The sequence below is a fragment of the Lactuca sativa genome, chromosome 6 (genome assembly GCF_002870075.4).
Source record: "Lactuca sativa cultivar Salinas chromosome 6, Lsat_Salinas_v11, whole genome shotgun sequence".
In the NCBI taxonomy this organism is placed as follows: domain Eukaryota; kingdom Viridiplantae; phylum Streptophyta; class Magnoliopsida; order Asterales; family Asteraceae; genus Lactuca; species Lactuca sativa.
This window is the reverse complement of record NC_056628.2, coordinates 21,555,016-21,579,812: the sequence shown is the minus strand read 5'-3', so window position 1 is coordinate 21,579,812 and position 24,797 is coordinate 21,555,016. Positions and strand designations below refer to the sequence as shown.

The following is a 24,797-nucleotide window of genomic DNA, read 5'->3' as shown; positions in this document are numbered from 1 at the left end:
AACTGCCTGGTATGTCAACGTTTGGCTTCATTAGGAACAAAGCTTCTACAAATGTGGATCAAAGATCAATTTCTTGTTTTTCAATAGTAAAAACCTTCCATCTCAGTTAAATTATAGATGGATAAAGAAGACTCACTTAAAAAACTCTAACTAAAGGCGTGATTCGTAACTTATGAGCCCGATCAGCCAAGGTAATTGGTTACGTAAGAGGTTACCACATATTAGAGACAATACACAAATGTTTGCCAATACATTTGGCTTAATCGTTAAAAATAAACCAAACGTGTTTTTTTGTTAATAAAATCAAAGTCTAAGGATTTTTACGAAAGATTTCATTTTAATTACAAAGTATATAGAGGGGGTACACTTTAGCTCCCCAAGTCCCATTTCCCAACCCTAAAAACCGAACTTCGAATATATTAGGATTTAGGGCGAAGTCGTCTTCGCCGACTGGAACAGCCGACGTATTCCGTGTTTGTAACGTTTTTCTTATTCCTATATAATATCCCCCTCTATTCACTGTTCTCCTCTCCTCTCTCTCTCTCTCGGAAAAATGGAAAAAATGGAAGGTTTGGAAAAAATGGAAGGGTTGTCATGCAACGCCTGCAACAAAAAATTCGATAATGAAAACGATCAGAAGCCCCATTACAAGTCCGAATGGCACCGTTACAATCTCAAACGGAAGGTAGCGATTCCTCTTTTCTCTTTTCTTCACGGATAAAACTTATTTTATCTGAGATCAGTTCTTGAGTCGTTCACCTTCACAACTAATTGTGTTTATTTGATGTGTGTTATTTCTTCTCTTTTGTTTAACCTAATACTTACTTTACTAGTTGTGCAAAAGTTGAAATTTATCGTGAGCGTTGTAAAAATTGGTTGATTGAATCGCAAAATGAAGTTATCGAATTATCTATTTCTTCTCTTTTCCAGGATTGCTCATATCTGAGCTTATTTTTTGCATCATTTCAATTGAAATTGTTAGCTAATGCCTGCTCTGGAAATTGCTGTTAATTACTGAATAGATTTGGTAGGTTTACTTTGGGGGTCGTATGTTCAACTTCGAGTCTTCCCCATGGTCATGTTGTATGAACAAATATTGGCTACGGATCAACAAGTAGACCTCCAGGTTTTCTTAAAGAAAGAATTCAGCTACATCAAATTGTTATATCATTGTGTACCAAAGTTGCATATTAGTGAATCTTCAGTTGTATTAACCAATAGATATGCTTAAAATTCTACAAAAGGATTTCAATTCTACTTAAACAAATGCAGAGACCAACACATATTCCCTTCAAAATAAAGTTTTATACTTCATACTGAAGTATGAAAACCAACAATTAAAAGGACCATGAAAAATATAACTAAGATTCTAAGAAAAAGATTTCAGTTCCTTGGATATCAACAATTTACACGTTTTAATTATACAATCCATTAATGTTCTTGTTACACTTGTCATAATTTATTTGAAAAATCAGCTTGCAGGAGTTCCAGGAGTAACAGAAGCTCTCTTCTTAGCCAGACAGTCCACACTTGCTGAAGAGAAGAACAAGCTAAACGGGCCCGCTATGATGTACAGCTGTCGCCTATGTGGCAAAGGGTATAGAAGCGCCAAAGCTCATGCTCAACATCTTAACTCTCGGGCCCACATAACACGCGCTTCCGAAGATGGTCAAGAAGAGGAAAATAATGCAATAATAAAACCACTTCCACCCCGCATTGTAAAGAAACCTCTTAAACAGCAAGAGGAATCAGGTGAAGAAAGTGAAGATAGTGAATGGGAGGAAGTTACTGAGAAAGATGACATGGTTGGTGACATGGCATCACCTTCTACACATATGGAAGTCAATGATGAGGATGATAGTGATGATGACATGGATGAGGATGAAGATGAGGTGGATCCAACATGTTGCTTTATGTGTGACAAAGAGCATAAAACAATTGAAAGCTGTATGGTTCATCTGCACAAGCATCATGGGTTTTTTGTACCTGATATCGAGTATCTGAAAGATCCAAGTGGCCTTCTCACGTATCTTGGATTGAAGGTGAAGCGTGATTTCATATGTTTGTATTGCAACAGCAACTGCCAACCATTCAGTAGTTTGGAAGCAGTTAGGAAACATATGGTGGCAAAAAGTCATTGCAAAGTACACTATGGTGATGATGATGAAGAAGAAGAAGCTGAGCTAGAAGAGTTCTATGATTACACCAGCAGGTTTAAATTAGTGAACTTTTAACTCAATTTTTAACTTTCTAATCATATTTAAGCTAATAGTTCTTCTATTTTTCTATGTTATTAGTTACGTGGATGCAGATGGGAAGCAATTGGTTACAGCAGATGGGACAAGTGAGGGGATAGAACTTGGGAGTGGTGGGTCCGAGCTTATAATAAAAACAGTAAATGAAAATAAAGTATCAACAAAAGCAATTGGTTCAAGGGAATATTTGCGTTATTATCGCCAAAAACCACGCCCATCTCCAGATGGTGTTCCCATTACTGCTGTATTGGCTGCAAGGTTAGAACACACTTTCAATGATAAGGATGAGATAAGGGCATTCATGTCTTTTTGGGTGGAACAAAAAATTGCAATTTTTCTCTTGGTACAAACACAGTACAAGCGTGGGACAAAAAGTTGTAGTTTTTGTCCCATTACCAAAAATAGTACCAGACCGTCTGTCCTGTCCTGTGGGGATAGAACAGTCGGTCTTGTACAAACACAGTGGGACAAATTTTGTGTTGCAATTTTTGTCCCATTACCAAAAGACAGGACAAGACTATCAGTCTTGTCCTGTCTTGTTGTCTTGTTCACACAGGACTGGTTTTGTTGTAATCTTGGAAGAAATGTGAAAATGTGCAGGTATAGGAGCATGGGGTTGTCGACTGTGCAATCAAAAGAGAACATGGTGAGGATGAAGGTGATGAAGCAGATGAACAGATCAGGGGTCGATTTTATGCGTTCCAAGATGGGCATGAAAAGCAATGTCATCCGGAACCTTCCAAACAATGTTACATATTAAGTCCTCCATCTCCATGTACTAACAGTACTTGTTGTCTTTTTGTCATATCCATATACTATTCTTATGAGTACCCATGGAGTGGAGTTTCTGCTATATACTACTGCATACACATTAGGCAAAAACGGTTTCGGTTTCTTTTTTTTCTGTTTTGAACTATATGTCGTTTATATTGTTGATGTTCATTTGAAGTTTTATGGAGTTTGTTATCTGGTTTGGCTGTTCATGATGAAAGTTTTTGCAACCATAAGATATAACATCTGTGTTATAAGGATATAACATAATGCAGCTGATTGAAGATATATGGAATGATTTTAACAGGGTCAACAGAAATTTGACACAATCTCTTACCTATATTCATCTCATGTATATCAACAAGACTATCACAATAGGCTTAAACTCATTTGTGATTCCCATGACAATGAATGGTTATGGACAAGTTAGACTAATCCTTGTTGCTCTTGGATTCATAATCATGCTAACAAAACAAATATGAAATGGCATTTAGGTTCTCACATGTTTAAAGTGTTCAATGCAACAACTAAATGTACTTTTTCCAATATGTTAGAAATCTCATCCTTGTACTCCTCCCTTCACATAAAGCCTTGTACAACTTGGCAAAGGTTTAATTTATTGAGTATTAATGTGATCATTAATGAGGGCTTGACATGTCTTAATATTGGCATTGTCGATGATCCAACTAGTGAGATGGTGTTTCCTCATAATATGATTGGATTTTTGGTGTGGCATTGGGTTTCTTTTCCTTACCAAAGTTAACCACAATAAACATCAACTGGATTGTAGATACCGATGACTCCCAGTTTCACATATAACTTTTCATCTAGACAACTTATTTAGTTGCATCATACGTTGCTATAAAAAAACATATCTTTAGGGCATCTTTCGTTACACAAAAAAACATATCTTTAGGGCATCTTTCGTTACACGTAATGAAATCAACAAAGTAATGAAATAAACTATTACCATTCTATCTTCAAGTTTGGTTACCCTGTCGGAATGAAATGAGTCAACAACTCATGTTATTTGGTCGATATGAAAATACATATTAATAAGATTCTCTCATGGATGTCTCATTCCTTTCCATTGGGCTAACCCAACACCATTTTTCTTAATCAATGGCATATGTACATTTGATGTTTTCCATTCCTTTATCCATTGATGCGTATCAAAAAGTACATTATTTTTTCTAAGTAGCTAAGTATTTTTTATATTGGCCATCCATCATGCTTTCACTAGCATTTCCATGGTATCATGCTCATGGCATATGTTTAATCTTGCATGGTACATAATATGTCATACATGATGAATCTAATACTTGAGGCATTTGCCTCCTCATTCATTTGCTATTGTTCAACTTTTGAAATTGGGCAATGAGTCTTCGGTCGTGTTTGTTTTTTGTTTGCATTTCTTTTTGAGTTATTTTGTCTATGTCGTGCAGATCATGCGCATACATTAACATTTACACAGACTAATTGTTTTTTGGTAGACCGCGGACATAAAAGTGTTTGCACATCCTCTTTTTGGCACATATGTGCAATGGAGTCTTTTAACATCTTCAGACATATTTTAGTCTAAAAAACATCATTCTCATTTTAGTTATTTTATTTTCACATCAATGACGATTATATATGCATTCACTTGCATTATGTTGTGCACCTAAAATCAAATTACTTATCTTAAAGAATCAACACCGATTAAAATGGTTAACAATTTTTTTGTTAGAATGTCTCTTTTTTATATGTAGTATTTTTCCATTTTAACTATAATAAAATATAATAAATATCAAATATATCCGTTAATTCATGCAATTTTACTTTTATATTTTATATTAAAATACACTGGTTAAAAAATGACATAATTATCATATTGTCATTAAAATACAAATTTAGGCACACATTAATCATAATATAATGCTAAAATAAAGAAATCAAATGAAATTAAGTGGTCCATTAGACCATTAATCCATCCACCATTAGACCATCCATTTGTTCGACACATCATATTCATCTAAGTGGTCCATTCAATATGTTCATCCATATAGCTAATCTACTAATCTAATTTATCCATCAAGATATGTCAAAATGATCCACCCATCTAATCCATGTGTATCGTACATTTTTATCAATCTTCCATCCATTTTATCCATTAATTCGATCGACAAAGTTGGTATATCCATTTGATTCATCTAACTGATCCATCCTATTGATTTGTCTAGTTAGTTCAGCAAACTGATCTACGCATCATATGTAACAATTTCATCTATATAATCGGTCCATCAATTCGATCAATCCATGCATCCATCATATATAACCTTTTATCCATCCATCCATCCCAACATAACTCGTGCATCAAATCTACCCATCCATCTACCATATTTATTTTCTAATGCATCCATTAAGCTCATCCATCTCATTGAATTAATTCATCTCATCCATCCAATTGCTTCATCGCTTTGATCCATCCATCTAGTAGATATATTATATATGTCCATCTTATCTGTCTATTTGATCGGTCCATCCATTTATTCCATCCATATGATATATATATCCATCAAATCATCCAAATGATCATATGATTTATCCATCCATCCAATACATCTGCCTATACTTCCAATCATCCATCTATCTATTCCTATATTTACCCTATATCCCCATCCACCCCTTAAAATCAATATGATTAATTGGGTTTATCTATATGATCCATTCATCCGCTTAATCCTTACATCTATCTAATAGGAATATCCGTTTATCTAATTGATCTATCCATCCATCAAGTCCATCCACATATTCATTACTTTGTTCATCCGATTGATATATCTGATCCCTTCCTTCATCATAACACTCTTCCTATCCTATTCATTTGATCTACTTAATTATTCCTTTCATTCCATAACGTGAACTTATCGTACAACCTTTTGATAAATCCCTTGATTTATTCATGTGAACTATCCATTCTATTACATTTCTGATCCATCTAATTGATATATTCATATGATCTATCCATCTATTCACCTGTCCATATATTCATCTATCCAATATATTTATTCATCGATGTAATCCATCTCATTGCATCCATCCATATGACTTACAAAACCAATCCATGTAATCCATCTACCCTATTATCTAATTAATCCCTCAATTTGTTTAATCTATCTTTATTTACTCATTTGATCAATTTACATGCGCCACCAAATCTATCTTTGATCCATTTAATTGGTCTATTCAATCATTCTAACCACTATCAAATGTATCATTTAATCCATCCATCCAATCGATCCATCTTGTCCAATTTTTTGATGCATTTATTCATCGTATCCATACATCCATCTATTTGATTTGTCTTATCAATGTATATATCCATTAATCTCTAACGCTAGTTAAGACCATGAAAAGGAGGTTGTATACCTTACAAATAAGAGTGATAACATATGCATTTCATCGTCTCAAGATCCAAGAAAAATTCTCACAACTCATAAAAGTGTGTGAAGTAGTGTTTGGTTGTAAAATACAAATACACTAATACTTGTTTACTCTAGTAAATTACCATTGGATGCCTTGTAGTTGATTATGGGACCAAATATATGGCATATATTTACAAATTTCCTAATGTAGTTAAGCCTTTTTGTTCATTAAGCTTTTTTGGATTCGCTCACATTTGAAGTATCGGACTTGGTCATTCATAGTTATATTGCACTTTGCGTTTAATGTTTTGGTAATCTATAATTTCAATGGTATTGTTTAGTTAATTGTCTATTTTTTAAAAATCATGAGCTCACTTAGCATAAGCTAATGTGGATGTATTATAAGTTCTAGGCGATAAAGAGCCTCAAATGTGGCATAAAAGATTTCTAGAATTTTTTTTTTATATATTCACACATTTTAGTAGATAGCTACTTTTAATGTATAGTTGTAGTTGTTTCGAAGGATAGTAACATCTTGAGATAAGTTAATTAGATTGAGGTGATAGTCTAGTTTAGTTATTGGTTGCTAGTATGTATTTCATTACACATTGTAATAAATACTCCATCTATCTTGATGTTGATTAGTTTTTATGGTAAAGGTCCAACACTCATTATGTAGTTGCCATTTTCATGATTTTAGGTAGGGGTGAGCAGTGGAAGTGTGTATATGTCTTCAAAATCATAACCGCATGGGAACTGTCAAATCGTTATAAGTGGTTCCGTTTCTGGTTCTTAATTATTGAAAACGATAAAAAGTGGTTCCGGAATTGGTTCTTGGTTTTTGAAACCGTTACCCGCTAGATACCCTAGGACCTATATTTGTGATTACTTTTGGACATCTCGTGTATTGCAAAGTACATAACATTTTGAACATACTCATCATTTTCATTTAACTATATTACCAGGAGTTATATATAGCAATGCTTATCTAATAAATAATGTTGTAAAAGTCGCTAGACGGTACTAAGTCGTTGACTTGCGACTAATGACTAGTCGGAAACCCTAAATTATAAATTCGTTAAATGTAAAAGCTGAATACGACTTATATCATAATAAAGTTGTTAAATACCATCATATCACAACAAAATAGGTTAATATGATTAATACAATACTAATAATTTTTCAAAAAGTTTTTATTGAGTCGGCTTCTATAGCTTCACTCATTGTCTAGACATCGCTAAGCGTCTTGAGTTGGTTGCATACCGCCTACTCGCCTAGGGACTAATCATAAATTAATCTTGGAGCAATAAGATTTTTACAACATTGTAATAACTATCCAATGCTAAATTTGTGACTCATATAAGCCAAATCTCCCATTCACGGGTTAAATTATTAAAAGTGGTGAATGCTTATTAAATTAAATAATATATACATTGCTAAGTTTGTGACGCAGCATTAGGATAGTTTAACAATAGGGGCTTACGAATTTATAAATAATAATAAAAAAAATCCGATGATAAATTTAGCATAGTTGTGTCACAATTCAGAAGAACTTGTGACTTTTCATGCCTATATTGGAAGCTTGACAGTTTTAGCGGCTAAGTCCTCAAATGGTAAGATTGTAGTTTATGCTGTTAACTGTGGATCCATTTCATATCTATATATGGCTAAAAGGGTAGGGTATGTCTCGTGTATCTCATATCGATTAAGGCCTTGAGGGAATAAGTGAATTAAAAGATGAAAGCATATAATAGAAGATTATCAAATAGACGGGATGGAGCTTGTTAATAATTCTAGGCCCGAAAAGAATATTTTAGTTATGATTTCTTTTTAGTTAGTTCATTTGTTTTCTAAAAGTTTGTTCTTGGTATTGAACCACCGGTTTTGGTTCTAGGAATGGTTCTAAAAGTTTAAGAACCATTGTAACTGGTTGCGGTTCTCGTGTTGCATAGCCAAAGATATATATTATTGTGCAATGATTGAATTTGTTAAATTAATTCAAAAAGTTGGATAAAGGGTGAGAAAAACACAAAATAATGGTCCTTGACTCCAAGGTGTTGCATAGCCAAAGATATATATATATATATATATATATATATATATATATATATATATATATATATATATATATATATATATATATATATATATATATATATATTATTGTGCAATGAGCTTTAAAAAAGATAGATGGACAAATGAAAATCATCGACTGAAAAGATGTCTAAAGTAAAGAAATATGTATTATTCATACTTTTGATAAGAGAGACATTCAAGAATTCTTATATAATGTGTCAAGTTCAAATTTGAACATCACCTTTAATTCCTTATTGTGCAAATATTACAATAACCTTCCCATATTGACCAGATGACCAATTAGTGTGTGACACCTAGGGGTAGCATTTACCTTTTCTAATATACAAAAACTAACATGATAGGGCTAACGAAAAGCCAATGAAAGTAAAGTAAAGTGATGTTGAAACGAAGAGACTAGTAATTATCCGACCAAAGTTGGTACCAAGGACGTGAAGGGAATGCAAAAGTGACACAGCCAAAGGTAAGATTTGCAATCTAATGATAGTATGGTGGTGGATAATAGATTGAGATAATGAACGATATTTAGATTTGATATCTACATCAAAGTGGTATGGTTGATGACATTTATTTAACCATTTTGAAAACGTTTGGAAATTTATAAGCAATTGTAAGTTGGTAATTTCTTTTCGTCCCATATTAATTTGTAAGAAGAAATTTTTGTGCGTTTTATAAGACTTATGTTGCCTTAAGTCTTCAAAGACTACATTGGAGGTAAGAGGATGAAAGCTTTTCAACTTGGGTGCACAACGCATGGTTTATTGGGAGTCGATGAGTTTTTGTTTTTAACTAAGTTTATGTCATACTAAGCTTGGACCGACCAATGATGGTTGATGGTTGACTACATGTTTTTCGAATTCGAACTGAGAACCTGTCCACCATAAGTAGGACCCACTCATTCCCATTTATTGACTACCGCCACCAAAACCTCTCTCTCTTTCTCTCTTGAGTTTTTGTTTTTAGCCGAGTTCAGGTCAGACCAAGCTTGGACCGACCGTCGATGGTTGACTACAGGTTTCTCAAATTCGCATTGAGAACCTGTCCACCATAAATAGGACCCAATCATTCCCATTTATTGATTACCACCACCAAAACCTACCACACACACATACTCACTCACTCTCTCTCTCTCTCTCTCTCTCTCTCTCTCTCTCTCTCTCTCTTCCTTTATGATACAACTTTCTCTTGATTTTAGAGTACTTGTTTTTGTGTTTATCGGTTCTTACATTGTTGTAGGAACGAATAATAACTACATTAAATCTCAGGGTTCTACCTTGCAATTTATGCCCATTGGAGTAAGTAAAAACATTTAAAGACATGAATCATTATATGTAGTTACTAGTCAAGATCAATAAGTTTTTATCCATGTTGGTTTTAATTTTTGTCTCGTCTTTTTAGTTCTTCCGACAACATTACAATCTTCTCTTATCTTTCTTACAGTTAGATCTAATCGCAGAAAACTGAGTTTTGCACGAAACTTGATAAACAATTAAAAAGTAATACAAATTGAATTTATTATTTGCGACGAGTCGATATATAATTCTAAATATTAATTGTTTGTCGATTCGTTTGATGTGGGTTTTACTAAAAATTTGAAATTAGTTTACAATATTAATCACCCGATTGTTTGTCTATCAAGTTCGAGATTAAAAGAAAAGTTTATTGCTTTAACTATAATTATGTTGATCATATATAGATTCATAGGATACTTAATTTTAGATGATATTAGTCCCTCAGATTTTTTGAAAATGCCTAAAACAACATTATATATTTCCATCACACTATGATTAATTAACATGTTATTAAGATGAGCTTAACTACACCTCACTTGGTATCTCATCCATCTTTTCCTTCGATTTCCCAAACACGAAATCAAGATTATAAAGCATAGGTACCATGGTGATCGAACACACAAAAACAAGCACAGGGCCAAAAATCCAAAGCATGAGCGGAAGTGCTGAATAGAAGATCCTGTTCCCCATGGCATTAAGTGTGAAACCCTTCTCTAAAAGCTCTGAAACATACTCACAAGTCACTGTTGATTCAGGTGGGCAGTTGATCAAGAAGTTAACCTGGTTAATGAACCTGATTGATAAGGAGTGGCACATGAAAGATGCAAGGAAGACGAGCAAGAGTGTCACATATTTCAATGCTACCATAAATTCACCATGAGCCCCATAAAGAGCGTCACTGATTGGTTTTTTAACGCTATATGTGCTGCTAATAACTGCTGCTAGACCTGAGCATAGAAGTATCGATGTTGTAGCCATAAGAGTTGCTCCCATTATTGTGTTTCGAAGTGTCTGAACGGCTAATATATTTTTCTTCTCATTATCCTGTTAATTATATAGCAACAAACTAAATTATATCATTACACCTTAAAAGATATTATGTTATATCATTACATCTGTTTGTTTACATTTTATTTTTCTAATTAATTACAAAAGCATTAACAAGTTAAACTTGTTTATTTCATTTTATGCGATTTGCATAAAAGAATGTCACATTATGATTTATAATAAAAATCACATATATACACACATATGTTGAGATTAAACGGATACACAAACTTGTTGATATGATACTTGTCATTTGAATAGATAGTCAAATGGGCAAAAAAAAAAATTTTGAGCAAAAAGGTTAATATAAGTGACATAGTCAACATTATTTAGTAAATGATCTACAAATATAAAAGTACATATATGATGCCTTCTATAATAATTCAATAATAAATTTTGGGATTTTGATTTGTTAGTTGAAACTAAATGTAATTAGTAAATATGGTAACTTTGAAGAATTGATGGATAATTGTTAAATAATGTGATCTTTTAACTTATAAATGTGCCAAAGAAACGACTTTTCACTTTCAAAATGAAATTTAATAATTGTTTTATAAAGTATAAACCTTAAAATAATGATCTTGTAAATATAAATTATAAACCAAAAAATACATCAACATTGTATTCTTTATATTTGTCCAATAATTAGTCTTTTCACATATAACATTAGAAAACACAAATATATAAAGATCTGAATTTACAGATACCATCAAGAATACAACAATAATTGTTGTGGGAACCTTTTTTTATTTTATTTTACTTCTTCTAAGATTCTTTGCATTTATTATCACATTTAATATACTTAATATATTACATATATATTTTTCTCAGATTTTTTTTTTGCATTTATTATCATATTCAATGTATTTAATACATTACATATATAAATTTAGTATTATGGGACATATTAATTGAATTTCATTAAAAAAACCACAAAGTTACACGTGACAAATTCAATAAGAAGATGATATTTGGCAAAAATTTATATATATATATATATATATATATATATATATATATATATATATATATATATATATATATATATATTGGTGTGTGTGTTTATCCTTTTTAGAACATCCGAATTTTTTTAATGAAAATGTTCATTTTATATCTAAAATAGAAGAGTATTTTCATTTTGTTTTTCTAGGAGACCCATATAGATGTTTACAATTTATAATTAGTTGATATCCCATAGGACATAATCTCTTTGAAAAACTCATTGTAAGAGCTACTTAAAAATCTTCTTTAATACATTATTCAATTGAATGAACATTTTGGGTGGGAAGAAGCTCTAAAAACTGTCATAAACTCCACCAAATAATGTTTTATATGAGGATAAGAAATTCATTCCTACTTAGATTTCCACTAAACATACTTTCTATCCACATGAATAAGTTGATATTTATTTATTTGTATCATTATTATGCAATAATAATAATAATAATAATAATATACTTTGCAATATACACTTTAGACCATTTCTTATACACAATACTATACTAACCACTATAATGATGGGGTCACATCATCATTACTAACTACCAGATACTCATCATTATGGCCCTCTTATTTTTTGATATTAAAATTATATATATATATATATATATATATATATATATATATATAATGGTAGAGAGAGGTAGAGAAAGGTAGAGGGAGATAAAGAGAAAAACAAGTTAATTGGGTGTAGTCGTCCGTGCTCCCAATGCTCCCCAGCACAAATAACCACAAAAGTGTTCCATCACTAGCCACAACAAAACCTTTGGTGTGATGACCATACTAAGATGGTCTTATAAGCAAAAATCATTTTTCACACCAAAAGACCCTTATGTGTATTTGAAAGTTGTGATTAATTAATAGGTGGTTGAGGGTTTAAGTCATATAATAGATAAATTTGTAAATTTATAGGTTAGGATTATAGGATTTATGAGTTAGTATAGATAATAGAAGGAAAGCTAAAACATTATGAAATAAGTGAGTGAACATTTCTCTCCAATCTTAAATCCAATTCGAAAACGAAGACACGAAGAGAAAGTATAAAACATTTTTATTCAGAAACACAACTTCTAATAAAATATGTAGGTCTTTATATATTTCAAAAATAATAATGTTATTTATAATAAAAAATCAAATATCATGTTATTAACTTACTTATATCATTATTTGTTCTCAATCACCAAGTTAAATCGTCGTCACATGAAAATCAACACATAAGAACTCAAAACCGTGAATGATCGAAATGCAATATAAATTGTGATCTTGGACATCGCATTCAAATTGTTTTCGTGATATCTATAATTATTTTAAGATGTTAAAAAAAATAAAAAATTATGTAGTTATTTTTATCCTGAATGGAGAGTTTAACACTGCATGTACGTACCTTCATAATGGTGGATACCCACAAGCGTCTTCCATAGTTATTGGTGCCGATGATGGTTGAAAGTGGTTTGGTTCGGACCTTCTGCCATAGCCAAAGGTGGTAGCCAATGGTGATCATAAAGGATAATGGCACCAATATCATGTCTAGATAGCACTTCTTCCATTCCATTTTAATCTGCTGTGTTAATTAATTAGCAAAGTCTTCTTCTGGTGTCATAAAGAAGAGATGATATAATATATATAGAATGACTGAATGAGTGCATCAATGAACAAAGACGGTGTTTGACGCAAGGTTCACAATCACAAAAAGCAAATCCTAAAGATAAAGGGGGAACACCATTTTGATCTGCCTTACAATCACTGTGACTTGATCATGCAACGAAGGTTTTGTTTTCATCTAAAACTTTTTTAGACTTCAATTTAATATATAAAACTTTTGTACTATATATATCGCCCATGTTTTTCGTTATATTTACTAACATGACACCTTGATTTTTTTTTTTACTTTTATAAGCATCACTTTTGGACGTCTTGGTGACCAACACATGAAGGTAAATAACAACATGCCTATATATGGTGGGATGGAAGGGTGTTGGACATTACACTCTTTCAACAAAAAAAAATCATACCAAAATGTATAATTTTTATGATTTATGTTATAAATTGTCTCCATGGATTTTTTTTTTAAAGTTATAGGTAGTAACTAGTGAGTAGTGATTTCCATTTTTATTCATTAAATTAGAATTTAAAAATTCATTTTATTCATATGCATTTGATATTTTTAATATTGTTAATTCTTTTACTTAGAACTCTTTTGGGTTTGTGGTTGTAAAATAATAACTTTACTTTTACAACTACAATTTTGCCCCTGAAGTTGCTTGAGGAAAACGATTTATCAAAAATCACATGTTTAGGGTAGTAGGGTTGTTACACATTGTCATTTACTTTCCTTTTTAAAGGAAAATTTATGAAAACGATTATTTCATTTTACTTCTATACGTTAGTATCAAACAATACATGTGATACAAACTGATGACAATATGATTGGATCAAACGACTTATTACAACTAATATAAACGCAAAAAATTAAAAATATAACTTCAAACGGATTTTTTATTAATAAGAGAAAAATGGCTCAAAAATAAAGAAAACCAAAATACTTATACAAGAAAAAGATAAACTCCATTCCTTAATCCTAGGAAATAGGAATTATTAGAATAAGATCAATCACTTATCTAATACAGTATCTAAATCAAAACATTAAAATAATGTTTCAGAAATTTTTTTAAAAAAAGTTCCATAAATTTTCGTTTCCACAACCTTTGTGAAATTCATCTAGTTCGGAAGACCATCAAATAACTTCGGCGGATTTGCTGATGATGACATTACACTTCCATTTCAAGTTTCAACATGCATCAACACTTTTAAACCATGCATCATCCTCATGATCTTGGAAAGGAACTTGTCCTTGAGTCTGCTTTATCATCATAATCTCCAACGAAAGGCGACAAATCTTCAATATTGAACATAACAGACACATTTTGCTGATTGAACCTCTTATTTTCTTTATCTTATTGAAGATAGAAACATTTGTGCCAATACAATTACTTTTCTAATAAGATAAAATATGTAATGGTTTGACCACTTATAAACCAAATTAAAAAACGTTGTCAATTAAGTGATAGAAGACTTGTTTAATTATATTTTGACTCTAATTAATAAAACTATAAATGGCTCATAGCAAATGTCATATTTTTATGATTTTGAGGGTTGATGAATAAATAATCTACATGTAATGGCAAAGTTGGTGACAATGGAGAAGTGGAAGAGGAAAATGATGAGGAGACCGGAGTGAGATCTGACGCTGCATAGTCGACACTCGACACACCAAAACCTATGAAAGGTCAAGCCACCGCACCAAGTGACCCCGACATTTTCTTGTTTCTTAACAAATGAGTCATCATATTTAAATCTAATAAAAAGATTTTTAACTTGGTCCTACTATTGCACCAGATAAGATGGTGCAAACATTTTCACTATTTTACAAAAGAAAATCATATTCTCAATTGTTTAAGATAAAATTTAATCTTAAATCATTTTCAATTTTTGATAACTTTAGCATATTAAACTTGTTTATTATTTTAAATTGAATGTTATATTTAATTTATTAATTTAAATATATTGTTAGATATAAATTATTATTCTTATATTTATCGATCCACTATAATTTATATTTGATTTAAAGTATAGTATTAAACCTAAAACCTAGATCTAATTTATTTATGTGTAACCACTGGTATAAATCATTAAGATAATGTGGTTCTAGTAGATGTCTCATTTATCAAATGGTTTATAACACTCTACATCTTACAGCATGAATTAACGTACATAATAGAAAATTATTCAATAATGTCAAGTCCAAAGTGAAAGTCGGTCCAACATACAACATAAACAATTAACAGAGACCTGTCCAAAACATGGTTACAAATTAAAACCAATCACAGGCTATAGAGAAGCTATAATTGCAATACAAAATACCATAAGTTCAAAAGTGTTGTCTAAATATTTCTTTGGAAAAATGACTCTTGAGGGTAGCTAATGTTGTGTTTGTTTTCATTTGGTCTCTTTCCTTTTTTTTTGTACTCAATATACAATCGAACTTGTTGTTTGTGTTCACCATAACCCTTTTGACTGGCTTTTGACATGTGATAGCCGGTCAAAGGGTTATGGTGAACACAAACAATCAGTTCGATGGTATATTGAGTACAAAAAAAAGAGAATAGACCAAATGAAAACAAACTCAACAGTTGGTTACCCTCCTGAGTCATTTTCTCCAAAAAGTTAAATGAAATTAAAGTTGCCAAATTATCAAAGACTGCAATCTTCTTTAGTCATAACATATATGAAAAGCGTTTCGGAAAGGTAACTTCGTTAAAACAGGATCTATGCTATGCTTATTGCGGTTAGCTGTCAACACCTCTCTGCAAAAGGATATTGATGTGTATGAGAGGTATATTTATCAGCATAAACGTTTACCTCAAGGTATATTATGGTGATGTGTCTGCAAAAGCTGCATGATATTGTACATATTGATGTTGTATCTTATCCCATGAATTCGATCTTAAAACTAAGTAAACTAAAAAATCACAGCACTTGTGATTCTACTCGTTTGTAGACTTGTCTAAAATCCATGATAAGATAAATCATTTGACTGGAAATGTAAATGTAGTCATGAAATGCGCCTACTTAGTCAAGATTCCCCTGATAAATATTCAAGTGCATTACAAAGTTATACATGTATGAATATGTTCTTTTGTGGGTTATATTTTTAAGAGAAGCAAGCATGAATCTCATAAAGTCATTAATATCAGCAGAAGATGACCTGAGATTTGCTGTAAATGAGTAAAAGGAAAATGAATCGGGAGGGTAACCAACTGTTGCATTTGTTCTCATTTAATCCATTTCCTTCTTTTGTACTCAATATATCATCGAACTTATTGTTTGTGTTATAACCTTTTGACCGGCTATTATAGGTCAAAAGTCGGTCAAAAGGGTTATGGTGAACACAAATAACAAGTTTGATGGTATATTGAGTACAAAAAAGAAGGAAATAGACCAAATAATAATAAACGCAACACTTAGTTACCCTTAAAAATCATTTTCCCTATTTCTCTCATGCTAATCTTCAAGTCCATCCTCTGGTTGTCATACAAGCCACTTACATGATACCAAGTCCTTTATTGCTTCAGTTATAAACATGGATAAATGTCACATGGAATAAAATATATAAGAATAAAATACACGTCACTTACAAGTTTAACAAATGATGTTGCAACTGATTTCCTTTTATCAGACTTAGTTTAAGTTATGTTAGTGTTTTAACATCTTTATATAAGGTGTTAGGTGAGATGTTTGATATCAATGTAAGGTGGGAGAGTAACAGCAATATTTATAAAAACTATTGGGTTAATTTAATATCAATATTTGGTAAATGTTTAATATCAATATTAACTAGAAACTTATAAAACCAAATAGACGAGTGAATTTATAATTTTTTTTGTTTGTTAGATTATATTTCACAGGCCAAAGGCCCATATAATCCAATTCGCAAGCCGAATAGTCTATTTCGTAGGTGGATTATACAGAACAGGAACATTTTGCAAAAGATCCCGTGCAAAACGGAAGCTATTACTACAAAATTTTCAAAATGATGTGGTTTGAGCATTTCGTTTTTGTAAAAATGTTAAGAAAGATAGTTTGTTCTTATTTTCTTATATTCATTAACACGCATAAATAACAAATTAATCTTTATTATTAATTTTATTAATAAAAAATAATAATATATTGTCAAGACATCTATTTGATTTATATGGTTCAAAATAACTAATTATATTTGTATCACATTAGTTGCAATTAAAAAACAAAAATAACATGTGTTTTTATTAAATATCATATTATATATATACTATTAATTGTAAAAAAGTTGGTGTACAAAAATCTTCGATGATTTACATTTGTGCTACAAATTTTTCTTGCTTTACAACATTTGCCACAATGCTTGCTTTTTAATTTTTTCAACCGACCATTTACCCATTTTCACTTGCCCAATAACATTTCTATTTTTTATATTTCTTCACTTGCGATTGCCGCCTTCACTGCCATCCTTCTCTCTCTCTCTCTCTCTCTCTCTCTCTCTCTTCTTTCTTTTTTTTACAATTTTCCAGTGATTCTCTCTTCGCCTATTCTTACGCCTCTGTTTTTCTTCTTTGCCTGCATATGATGGTGTTGGTGATTATATTTTTATTTGTAAGTCATGTTCGGCTCTGGTTTCAAAAAACAGGTCACAGTCGATCTGAACCCTACAAATTGGTTTGTTCACCATATGGTTGAATCAGTCGAATCACCATCGCTTGTTTGTTTTTTTTGTCACTGCCGACGTGGCATGGGGGTGTTGACGCGGCATATTGACTTAACACTATTTGGTTATATAATGCTGAAGTGGCATGACGACGTATCAGAAGTGGAAAAAAATGATGCAAAAAACACTATGTTTTTTTTTTTTTTTTTTTTTTTTTTTGTGATTTTGATACTAACTTTTCAATCATTTATAATTTTGACACTCCATTAAAAAAATATGCAATTTACCCTATACTAAAAGGTCTAAACGCTACATACATGTAGTATAACAAAAATTCAAATGCATATGTATTAGTCTTCTATTGTGATTCTCGACACATCTATCCTTGTATGCACTTCTCTATACTCACATATAAGGTTTAAATGGATAATTGATTTTGATGCAGATGGCCACACTTAACATGGAGATCCAACCCATCCGAACGGACCCATGTCATTACGGGTTTAGATGAGTCTTAATTTTAATAATTAACTTGTTTTTAAGTTTAAAAGAATTGGTTTTTATCTCGTTTGGTTGGTAGCTACTTTTCAAGATTTCCTTTGGGTTTTTATTTGTCTGATAAATGTTTTATGAGGAGTGTTTTCTTATTGATTAAACGTACATTTCCTAGGAATTCTCTATAGTTTCTGTTGCCAATTAAATTGCCACAAAAACTGGATCAGTTGGTATCAGAGCTCAAAGCTCACAAATCGAAATGGTGCCAATCAATAAGGACATCGACAATAACCCTATAGAGATGACGATAGAGGCAACAAGGTCAACGTACGAGATCCACATGATATTGCGGAAATTGCACGATTGCAACAATGAGTCCGAGACATGGAATTGAAACAAAAAGAATGAGAAGAAGAAACTGAATCAAACATCGGTTTTTTCGGTGATGGTGATGGTGATGGCCGAAACCCTTTTGGGAGACGACACCAATCACATAGGTGGTATGAAACAGACCCGATGTGAAATATGGGAATGGAGATTGATATTCCTGAATTCGAGGGGAAGGCTCAACTTGATGACTTCATTGACTTGATCAACATAGTGGAGGATTTCTTTGACTTGAAAGACATTCCCGATAATTATAAGGTAAAAAGGGGATATTAGCCTTAGGTCACGTAATTATGCATCATTGTGGTGGGAAATTTTGAAAAAAAAGAACAAACACGAGAAGGGAAATCGAAAGTGGAAACTTGGGGAAAGATGAAGAAATTATCATGTGCCAAATTTCTTCCAATAAGCTAAGAGGCCTTTTTATAATATCACAACTTGTCCCAACGGAACACTACCATTGAGGAGTACATTGCTAAATTTGATTGGTTGAGAATGCGTTGTGGAGCCTATGAACAAGAAGAACAAGTAATTGCCCGATTCTTAGGTGCTTTACGGTCTGAAGTTTATGATGTTGTATAGCTTCAACATTACTGGACCTTCACAGACGTGTGTAGCTTAGCACTAAAGGTGGAGAGACAAAGAAAGAAAAAAAAAGTGACCCCACTCAACACTTCCAAAACCGAATCAGCACGTTTTCCCAACAATTTCTCTCCCGGAAGTGGAAGCATAACAAGTCTATTCAAAACCGAGACCTCGCGAGGACCCCCACCTGCTCCAACAACCACTCCATCCTGATTAAGTCGTTGTTTCAAATGTCAGGGAATATGTGTAACACCTTGTTTTGAGTTGTTTCATAATTCAGGGTCGTGACCCAAAGATTAAGTATTATAAGGCTTCGGGCTTTGAGAAAGAGAGGTTTAGACCCATTTGGATGTGTGTAATGTAGATTGTGTGATCCAAGAGTTTGGATTTCACAAAATATTACTCTTATAAGAGAAATGAATAATTTAAAGGATAATTTCATACTCAACGGTCACATACTCCGTTTATGGCAACCAAAACCAAAGAAAACCCCAAACACTCCTTATTCAATCGAAATGATACTTATCAAAATGAACATATAGAGAAAATCGGGGTTCTAGTTATGCTATTGAGAAACATTAATTAGAAAAATAATTTATGTAATGGCACTAAACTACATATGATATCTTTACGCAAGCGTGTTATTGAAACAATTATCATATATGTAAGTAATATTGGAAATCATACATTTATTCCAAGAAGATCTTTACTTCTTTTGAAAATAAAAACCATTCAAATTCCAAAGGAGACAGTTTACAATAGTTATATGTTTTACAATGACAATTAATAAGAGTCAAAGACAATCATTATCGAATGATGGTTTATTTATCTAACAACCTGTTTTTATACATGGTCAATTGTAATTGCCTTATCTAGAGTTTAAAGTAGAAAATGATTAAAATTGTTAATTTTAGATAAGAAGGCTTACACATTCATCTTCCAATGTTTATAAAGAAGTGTCTAGAAATTTATAAAAAATTAATAGCGTTTTATTATTTATAACATATTTTATTTGTTAATAGTAAAACATAGTTTATTCATCATTTTAATTTTTAATTTATTTAGTGTTCATGTATCTTTCTTATATTATTTTATATTATAATTTGCCTAATTAACAATGATATTTCTGTTAGTCTATATAGTATTAAACCGCTTGTTTATGGGCCCTTTTGTCTTTAGCCCATTAGGGTTTCTGTCTAGCTAGTATTTATATCTGCTTTTTTTCCTTGTAGTTTTTATGCTTTTCTCTGAAAACCCTTGTAATTTCTCTTTGTTATAATCATATGACAATGTTATCATGGTATCAGAGCAGAGGTTTGATACGTTGTTAGAAGTCTTTGTAGCAGTCATCTGTGGCACGGATCTAGGGTTACTGTAGCATGTTGTTTTCGTTTATTGTCACTGGTATTCGTTTTTTTATGTGTTGATTCATTGCTACTGTTGATTCGTTGTTGCTGTTGGTTCGTTGCTGTTGTTGGTTCGTAATTGCTGTTGATTCGTTATTCAAGTGATTGCTTCCGCTGGTTTGTTACTCCTTTCATTCTCAGATTGTTATATTGTCATTGTGGTTATTCATTCACTATCAACATAACTGGAAAGGATGATGCCCTTTAGTTAATCAGTACTCGTTTGGATGGAAAGAATTATATGTATTGGAGTTATGTTATGAAAAACTTCCTTCGTGGGAAGAATATGTGGGGCTATGTCACTGGGACTAAAGCCAAACCCTCCATGGACCCCTCGTCCTCCACAGTTTGTTGTTGTTGCTGTTCCACCAGTTGACACAGAATCTGTTGGACATATGCCACCATTTGCATTGGATCCCAAGGTGTTTGAGAGCTTTAGATAGTATTTGGCTTCTAATCCCACTGCTATGTCTGCATCTATGTCTCATTCTGGTCCTTCTTCATCTGTTATTTCAGGTATTCCCTCATCTTTGTGGATTTTAGATTTTGGTGCAACCCATCATATAAGTTCCACCAGTTGACACAGAATCTGTTGGACATATGCCACCATCTGCATTGGATCCCAAGGTGTTTGACAGCTTTAGATAGTATTTGGCTTCTAATCCCACTGCCATGTCTGCATCTATGTCTCATTATGGTCCTTCTTCATCTGTTACTTCAGGTATTCCCTCATCTTTGTGGATTTTAGATTTTGGTGCAACCTATCGTATAACTCCTCATTTGTCATCATTTACTTCTTTGTCGCAAGTGTCATCTATTTCTGTTAAGTCTGCTAGTGATACATCTATGCTAGTTGAGGGTGTTGGGTCTGTCTCTGTTTCTCATATCACTCTTCCAGATGTTTATTACATTCCCAAACTTACTTCGAACCTTGCCTCAGTCAGTCAGTTATGCAAGTCTGGTAACTGGGTATTCTTTTCTGATTCTGTCTGTGTTATATAGGATGAACACACCCAAAAGGTGATTGGGATCGGCCATAGGGTGGGGGAACTATATGTCTTGGAGGTCCTCAAAGTATCTGTTGTTGCTGCTTCCAGCATTGATTTATCTTCTTTTTCATTTGAGTCCTTGGTCGTCTGAGTTTATCTTTGGCATTCTCGTTTGGGACATGTGTCTGTATCACGTTTGAATTTCTTAGCATTTAGTGGTGTTTTGGGTCATTTAAACTCATGTGATATTTCTGATTGTAGTCGTTGCTGTCACACCCCCAAACCAAGGATGGCGGAAACGTCTGGGGGTGGAGGATTTCATGTAGAGTATCATAACAACAAGTATAATAGTGCTCAAAGTAAATACAACCATCGTAAATATAATTGAAAAAGTTACACCAAAGTATATGTTTACATGATTCGAATCAATTACATTATGATACAAAATGAACTGTTTGATGATTTATTGTCCCATCCTCAAAACGTTGTTGATTTCCTGAAATTTCACTGAATTCCTGAGAATACAAGTAGTTTTGAAAAAGTGTCAACACAAAGGTTGGTGAGTTCATAAGCTTTTGACAGTATGAGTTTGAAAATCGATCTTTGTAAAGAGATGTATGTTACCAAGAAAAATCCAATATTTTCCTTATAAAAGTTATGTGGTCCTAAATGCCAGGTCCGAAAATGAACAAGTATTTGTCATACTTAAGGATATAAATGTGGTTTTAAAATTGGCGTAAAACCGTTTTTGATTTGAGAAGAATTCCGAAATGAATGATGTGTAGTCTTAAATACCAAGACTGAAAATATACCATAATATCTGTAATTATTGATATAAAAAGTGATTTTAAATCAACATAAAACCCCTTTTTATTTATGAAGATCCCTGTAAACTTTATGTTGTTAAATCCCTATGTGAGCCGTTATAATCATACTAATGAATGAATGAACCTGCCACGACGTTTCTCAGGCGCCGCGAAACTGAATGACACTTGTCACCTCAGACCTGCCGGTCTAGCTGTTGCAAGCAGCTCTGGTGTGGGTTTGTCAAACCCAATATAGATCTATATACAACTATCACGTTCTCCCTCCAGGAGACTCTGATTATAACTACCAGGAATTTAGATTCCGCACTGGGACGTACGGAAGAGATTGTCTCACAATTTAGGTTAACAAGTTTACGTGTGGTGTGCATGAGTGTAAAACCTTTTTCTGTGGGAATAAAACCTACCGAAATGTGTTTGTTGTGTTAATGGAAACATAAACCATACCTATTATAGTTTATCCCAAAACGTTTGTAATGTATAAGAACTCTTTTATGAAAACGCATTTGTGTTATGAATCCAAAAACTATGCTTATTATAGCTTAATATACGTGTTCTAAATGAATGAATAATCTTTTCATGAATGACTAGGTTTCAGTTTATGATGATAAACTAACAAGGAAACACATTCAATATTTAGAACTTATTGTTATACACTTTGCTCAACATAATACAAAGTGTTATGAAAGTTATATGTTGTTAACTAAATTTAACCTTTCTGTGCTGTTTTAGAAACGTCATAGAAAAATCATACGAAGTCGAAAACTAAATCTGTAAATTCTAAGAGTTCCCAAAATGTGTCTAGTTTACTCATAATTTTTATCATGATTTTTAATGACCTCCAAATTGGGTGAAATAGTCCATAATCACAGACTGGTCCGGATTGGTGTTTGAAATGATAGGCAGTTTTGTAAAAATCACCATAAATTGTAGATAAATCGTGTGGAGATGTGCAAGTAGTCATTTTAAAGCTAAGAACTGGAACTACTTGCACCTAAAACAGTTTTGAAAAATAAAATGTTTAAGTTGTCCAAAACAGTCCGTGAATGGAGTCCAACTTTTCTAATGAAAGCTGTTATAAAATTTTAGTTATGTTCTTGGTGTTTTAACTTGTATCCCCCCCCTAAAAACTTGCGAAAACATGAAAATGTAGGGTTATGAACTCACCTTGAGCAGTTTCAGTAGATGAGTATTGAAGAAGAGAAGTGTCCAACTCAAAAAACACTTGAAGAATCACTTGAAGATTCGAAGATCTAACAAGAATGTGATGATGTTTGTGTAAGCAACCTATGATTTTGAGTAGGAGGATGTGTAATAATCATAAGAAAGAGGATGATACTTACTAAATGAAGGAGAAAAGCCTTGGAGTATGCCTTGAAGTTCTCGAAATTGAGAGAGAAAGATAAAAGAGTTTGGAGTGTGATTCTTGGTGGAAAAATGAGAGAATGAATGAAGTGTGAGGAGAGAGGGGACTTTTCTAGCCTTTGACCAATTGTGAGGTTGGAAAAAGGTGGGAAAAGTACAATGAAGTGACTAGGTAAAGGCTGATGGGGAATAGTGACATGAGTGGGTATGGGTGGTTGCTTGTGTCATAGAATAAAGGAAAGTCAACACTTCACCTCTTGTACTTCACCCACTTTTCTTGGATAAGGTTTTATCCTTAAAAACGTGATAAATCATTAATTATGGGTCCCTATATGTTAAAATAAAGTTTTGGGTGAAAATCCCGCGTTAAAACAATTAAAAACGAAGCTAAAATGAAGTCGTAGTCGAAAACCGGGAAGAAAAGACATTACAGCAAGGCTTCTCGGAAGGGGGCCGAAGGTTCGGTCCCTTCTGATGGTAGGTCCGAAGCGAACTAGGGCGAGACAGCAAGGAGAGTAGGCTCGGTCCGAAGCAGTCAGAAGCGAAATAGACCGAGGCTCGGGTTCAGGTCTTATGCGAGGTTCGGGCCCGAGAGGACCCTTCGGGTTCATTTCTCAGCAGGTTCGGGTTCGGCTCAGGA

The 24,797-nt window shown here is 32.7% G+C and overlaps 2 protein-coding genes across 2 annotated transcripts; one reads left to right on the top strand and one right to left on the bottom strand.

Annotated features, from left to right (window-relative positions):
- Positions 1-378: 378 nt before the first annotated feature.
- On the top strand, positions 379-3,238 carry LOC111899423 (cytoplasmic 60S subunit biogenesis factor REI1 homolog 1). The gene is made up of 4 exons (XM_023895279.3): positions 379-685; positions 1,476-2,212; positions 2,298-2,513; positions 2,856-3,238. Exons 1-4 carry the CDS (start codon positions 554-556, stop codon positions 3,013-3,015), a joined length of 1,245 nt encoding a protein of 414 aa, XP_023751047.1. The 5' UTR covers positions 379-553; the 3' UTR covers positions 3,016-3,238.
- A 6,995-nt stretch (positions 3,239-10,233) lies between these two features.
- Positions 10,234-13,633, bottom strand: LOC111899430 (uncharacterized). Its single transcript, XM_023895291.3, has 2 exons — positions 13,250-13,633; positions 10,234-10,863 (listed from the first exon to the last, which is right to left on the bottom strand). The coding sequence occupies exons 1-2, from the start codon at positions 13,415-13,417 to the stop codon at positions 10,345-10,347; spliced, it is 687 nt and encodes a 228-aa protein (XP_023751059.1). The 5' UTR covers positions 13,418-13,633; the 3' UTR covers positions 10,234-10,344.
- Positions 13,634-24,797: the final 11,164 nt, after the last annotated feature.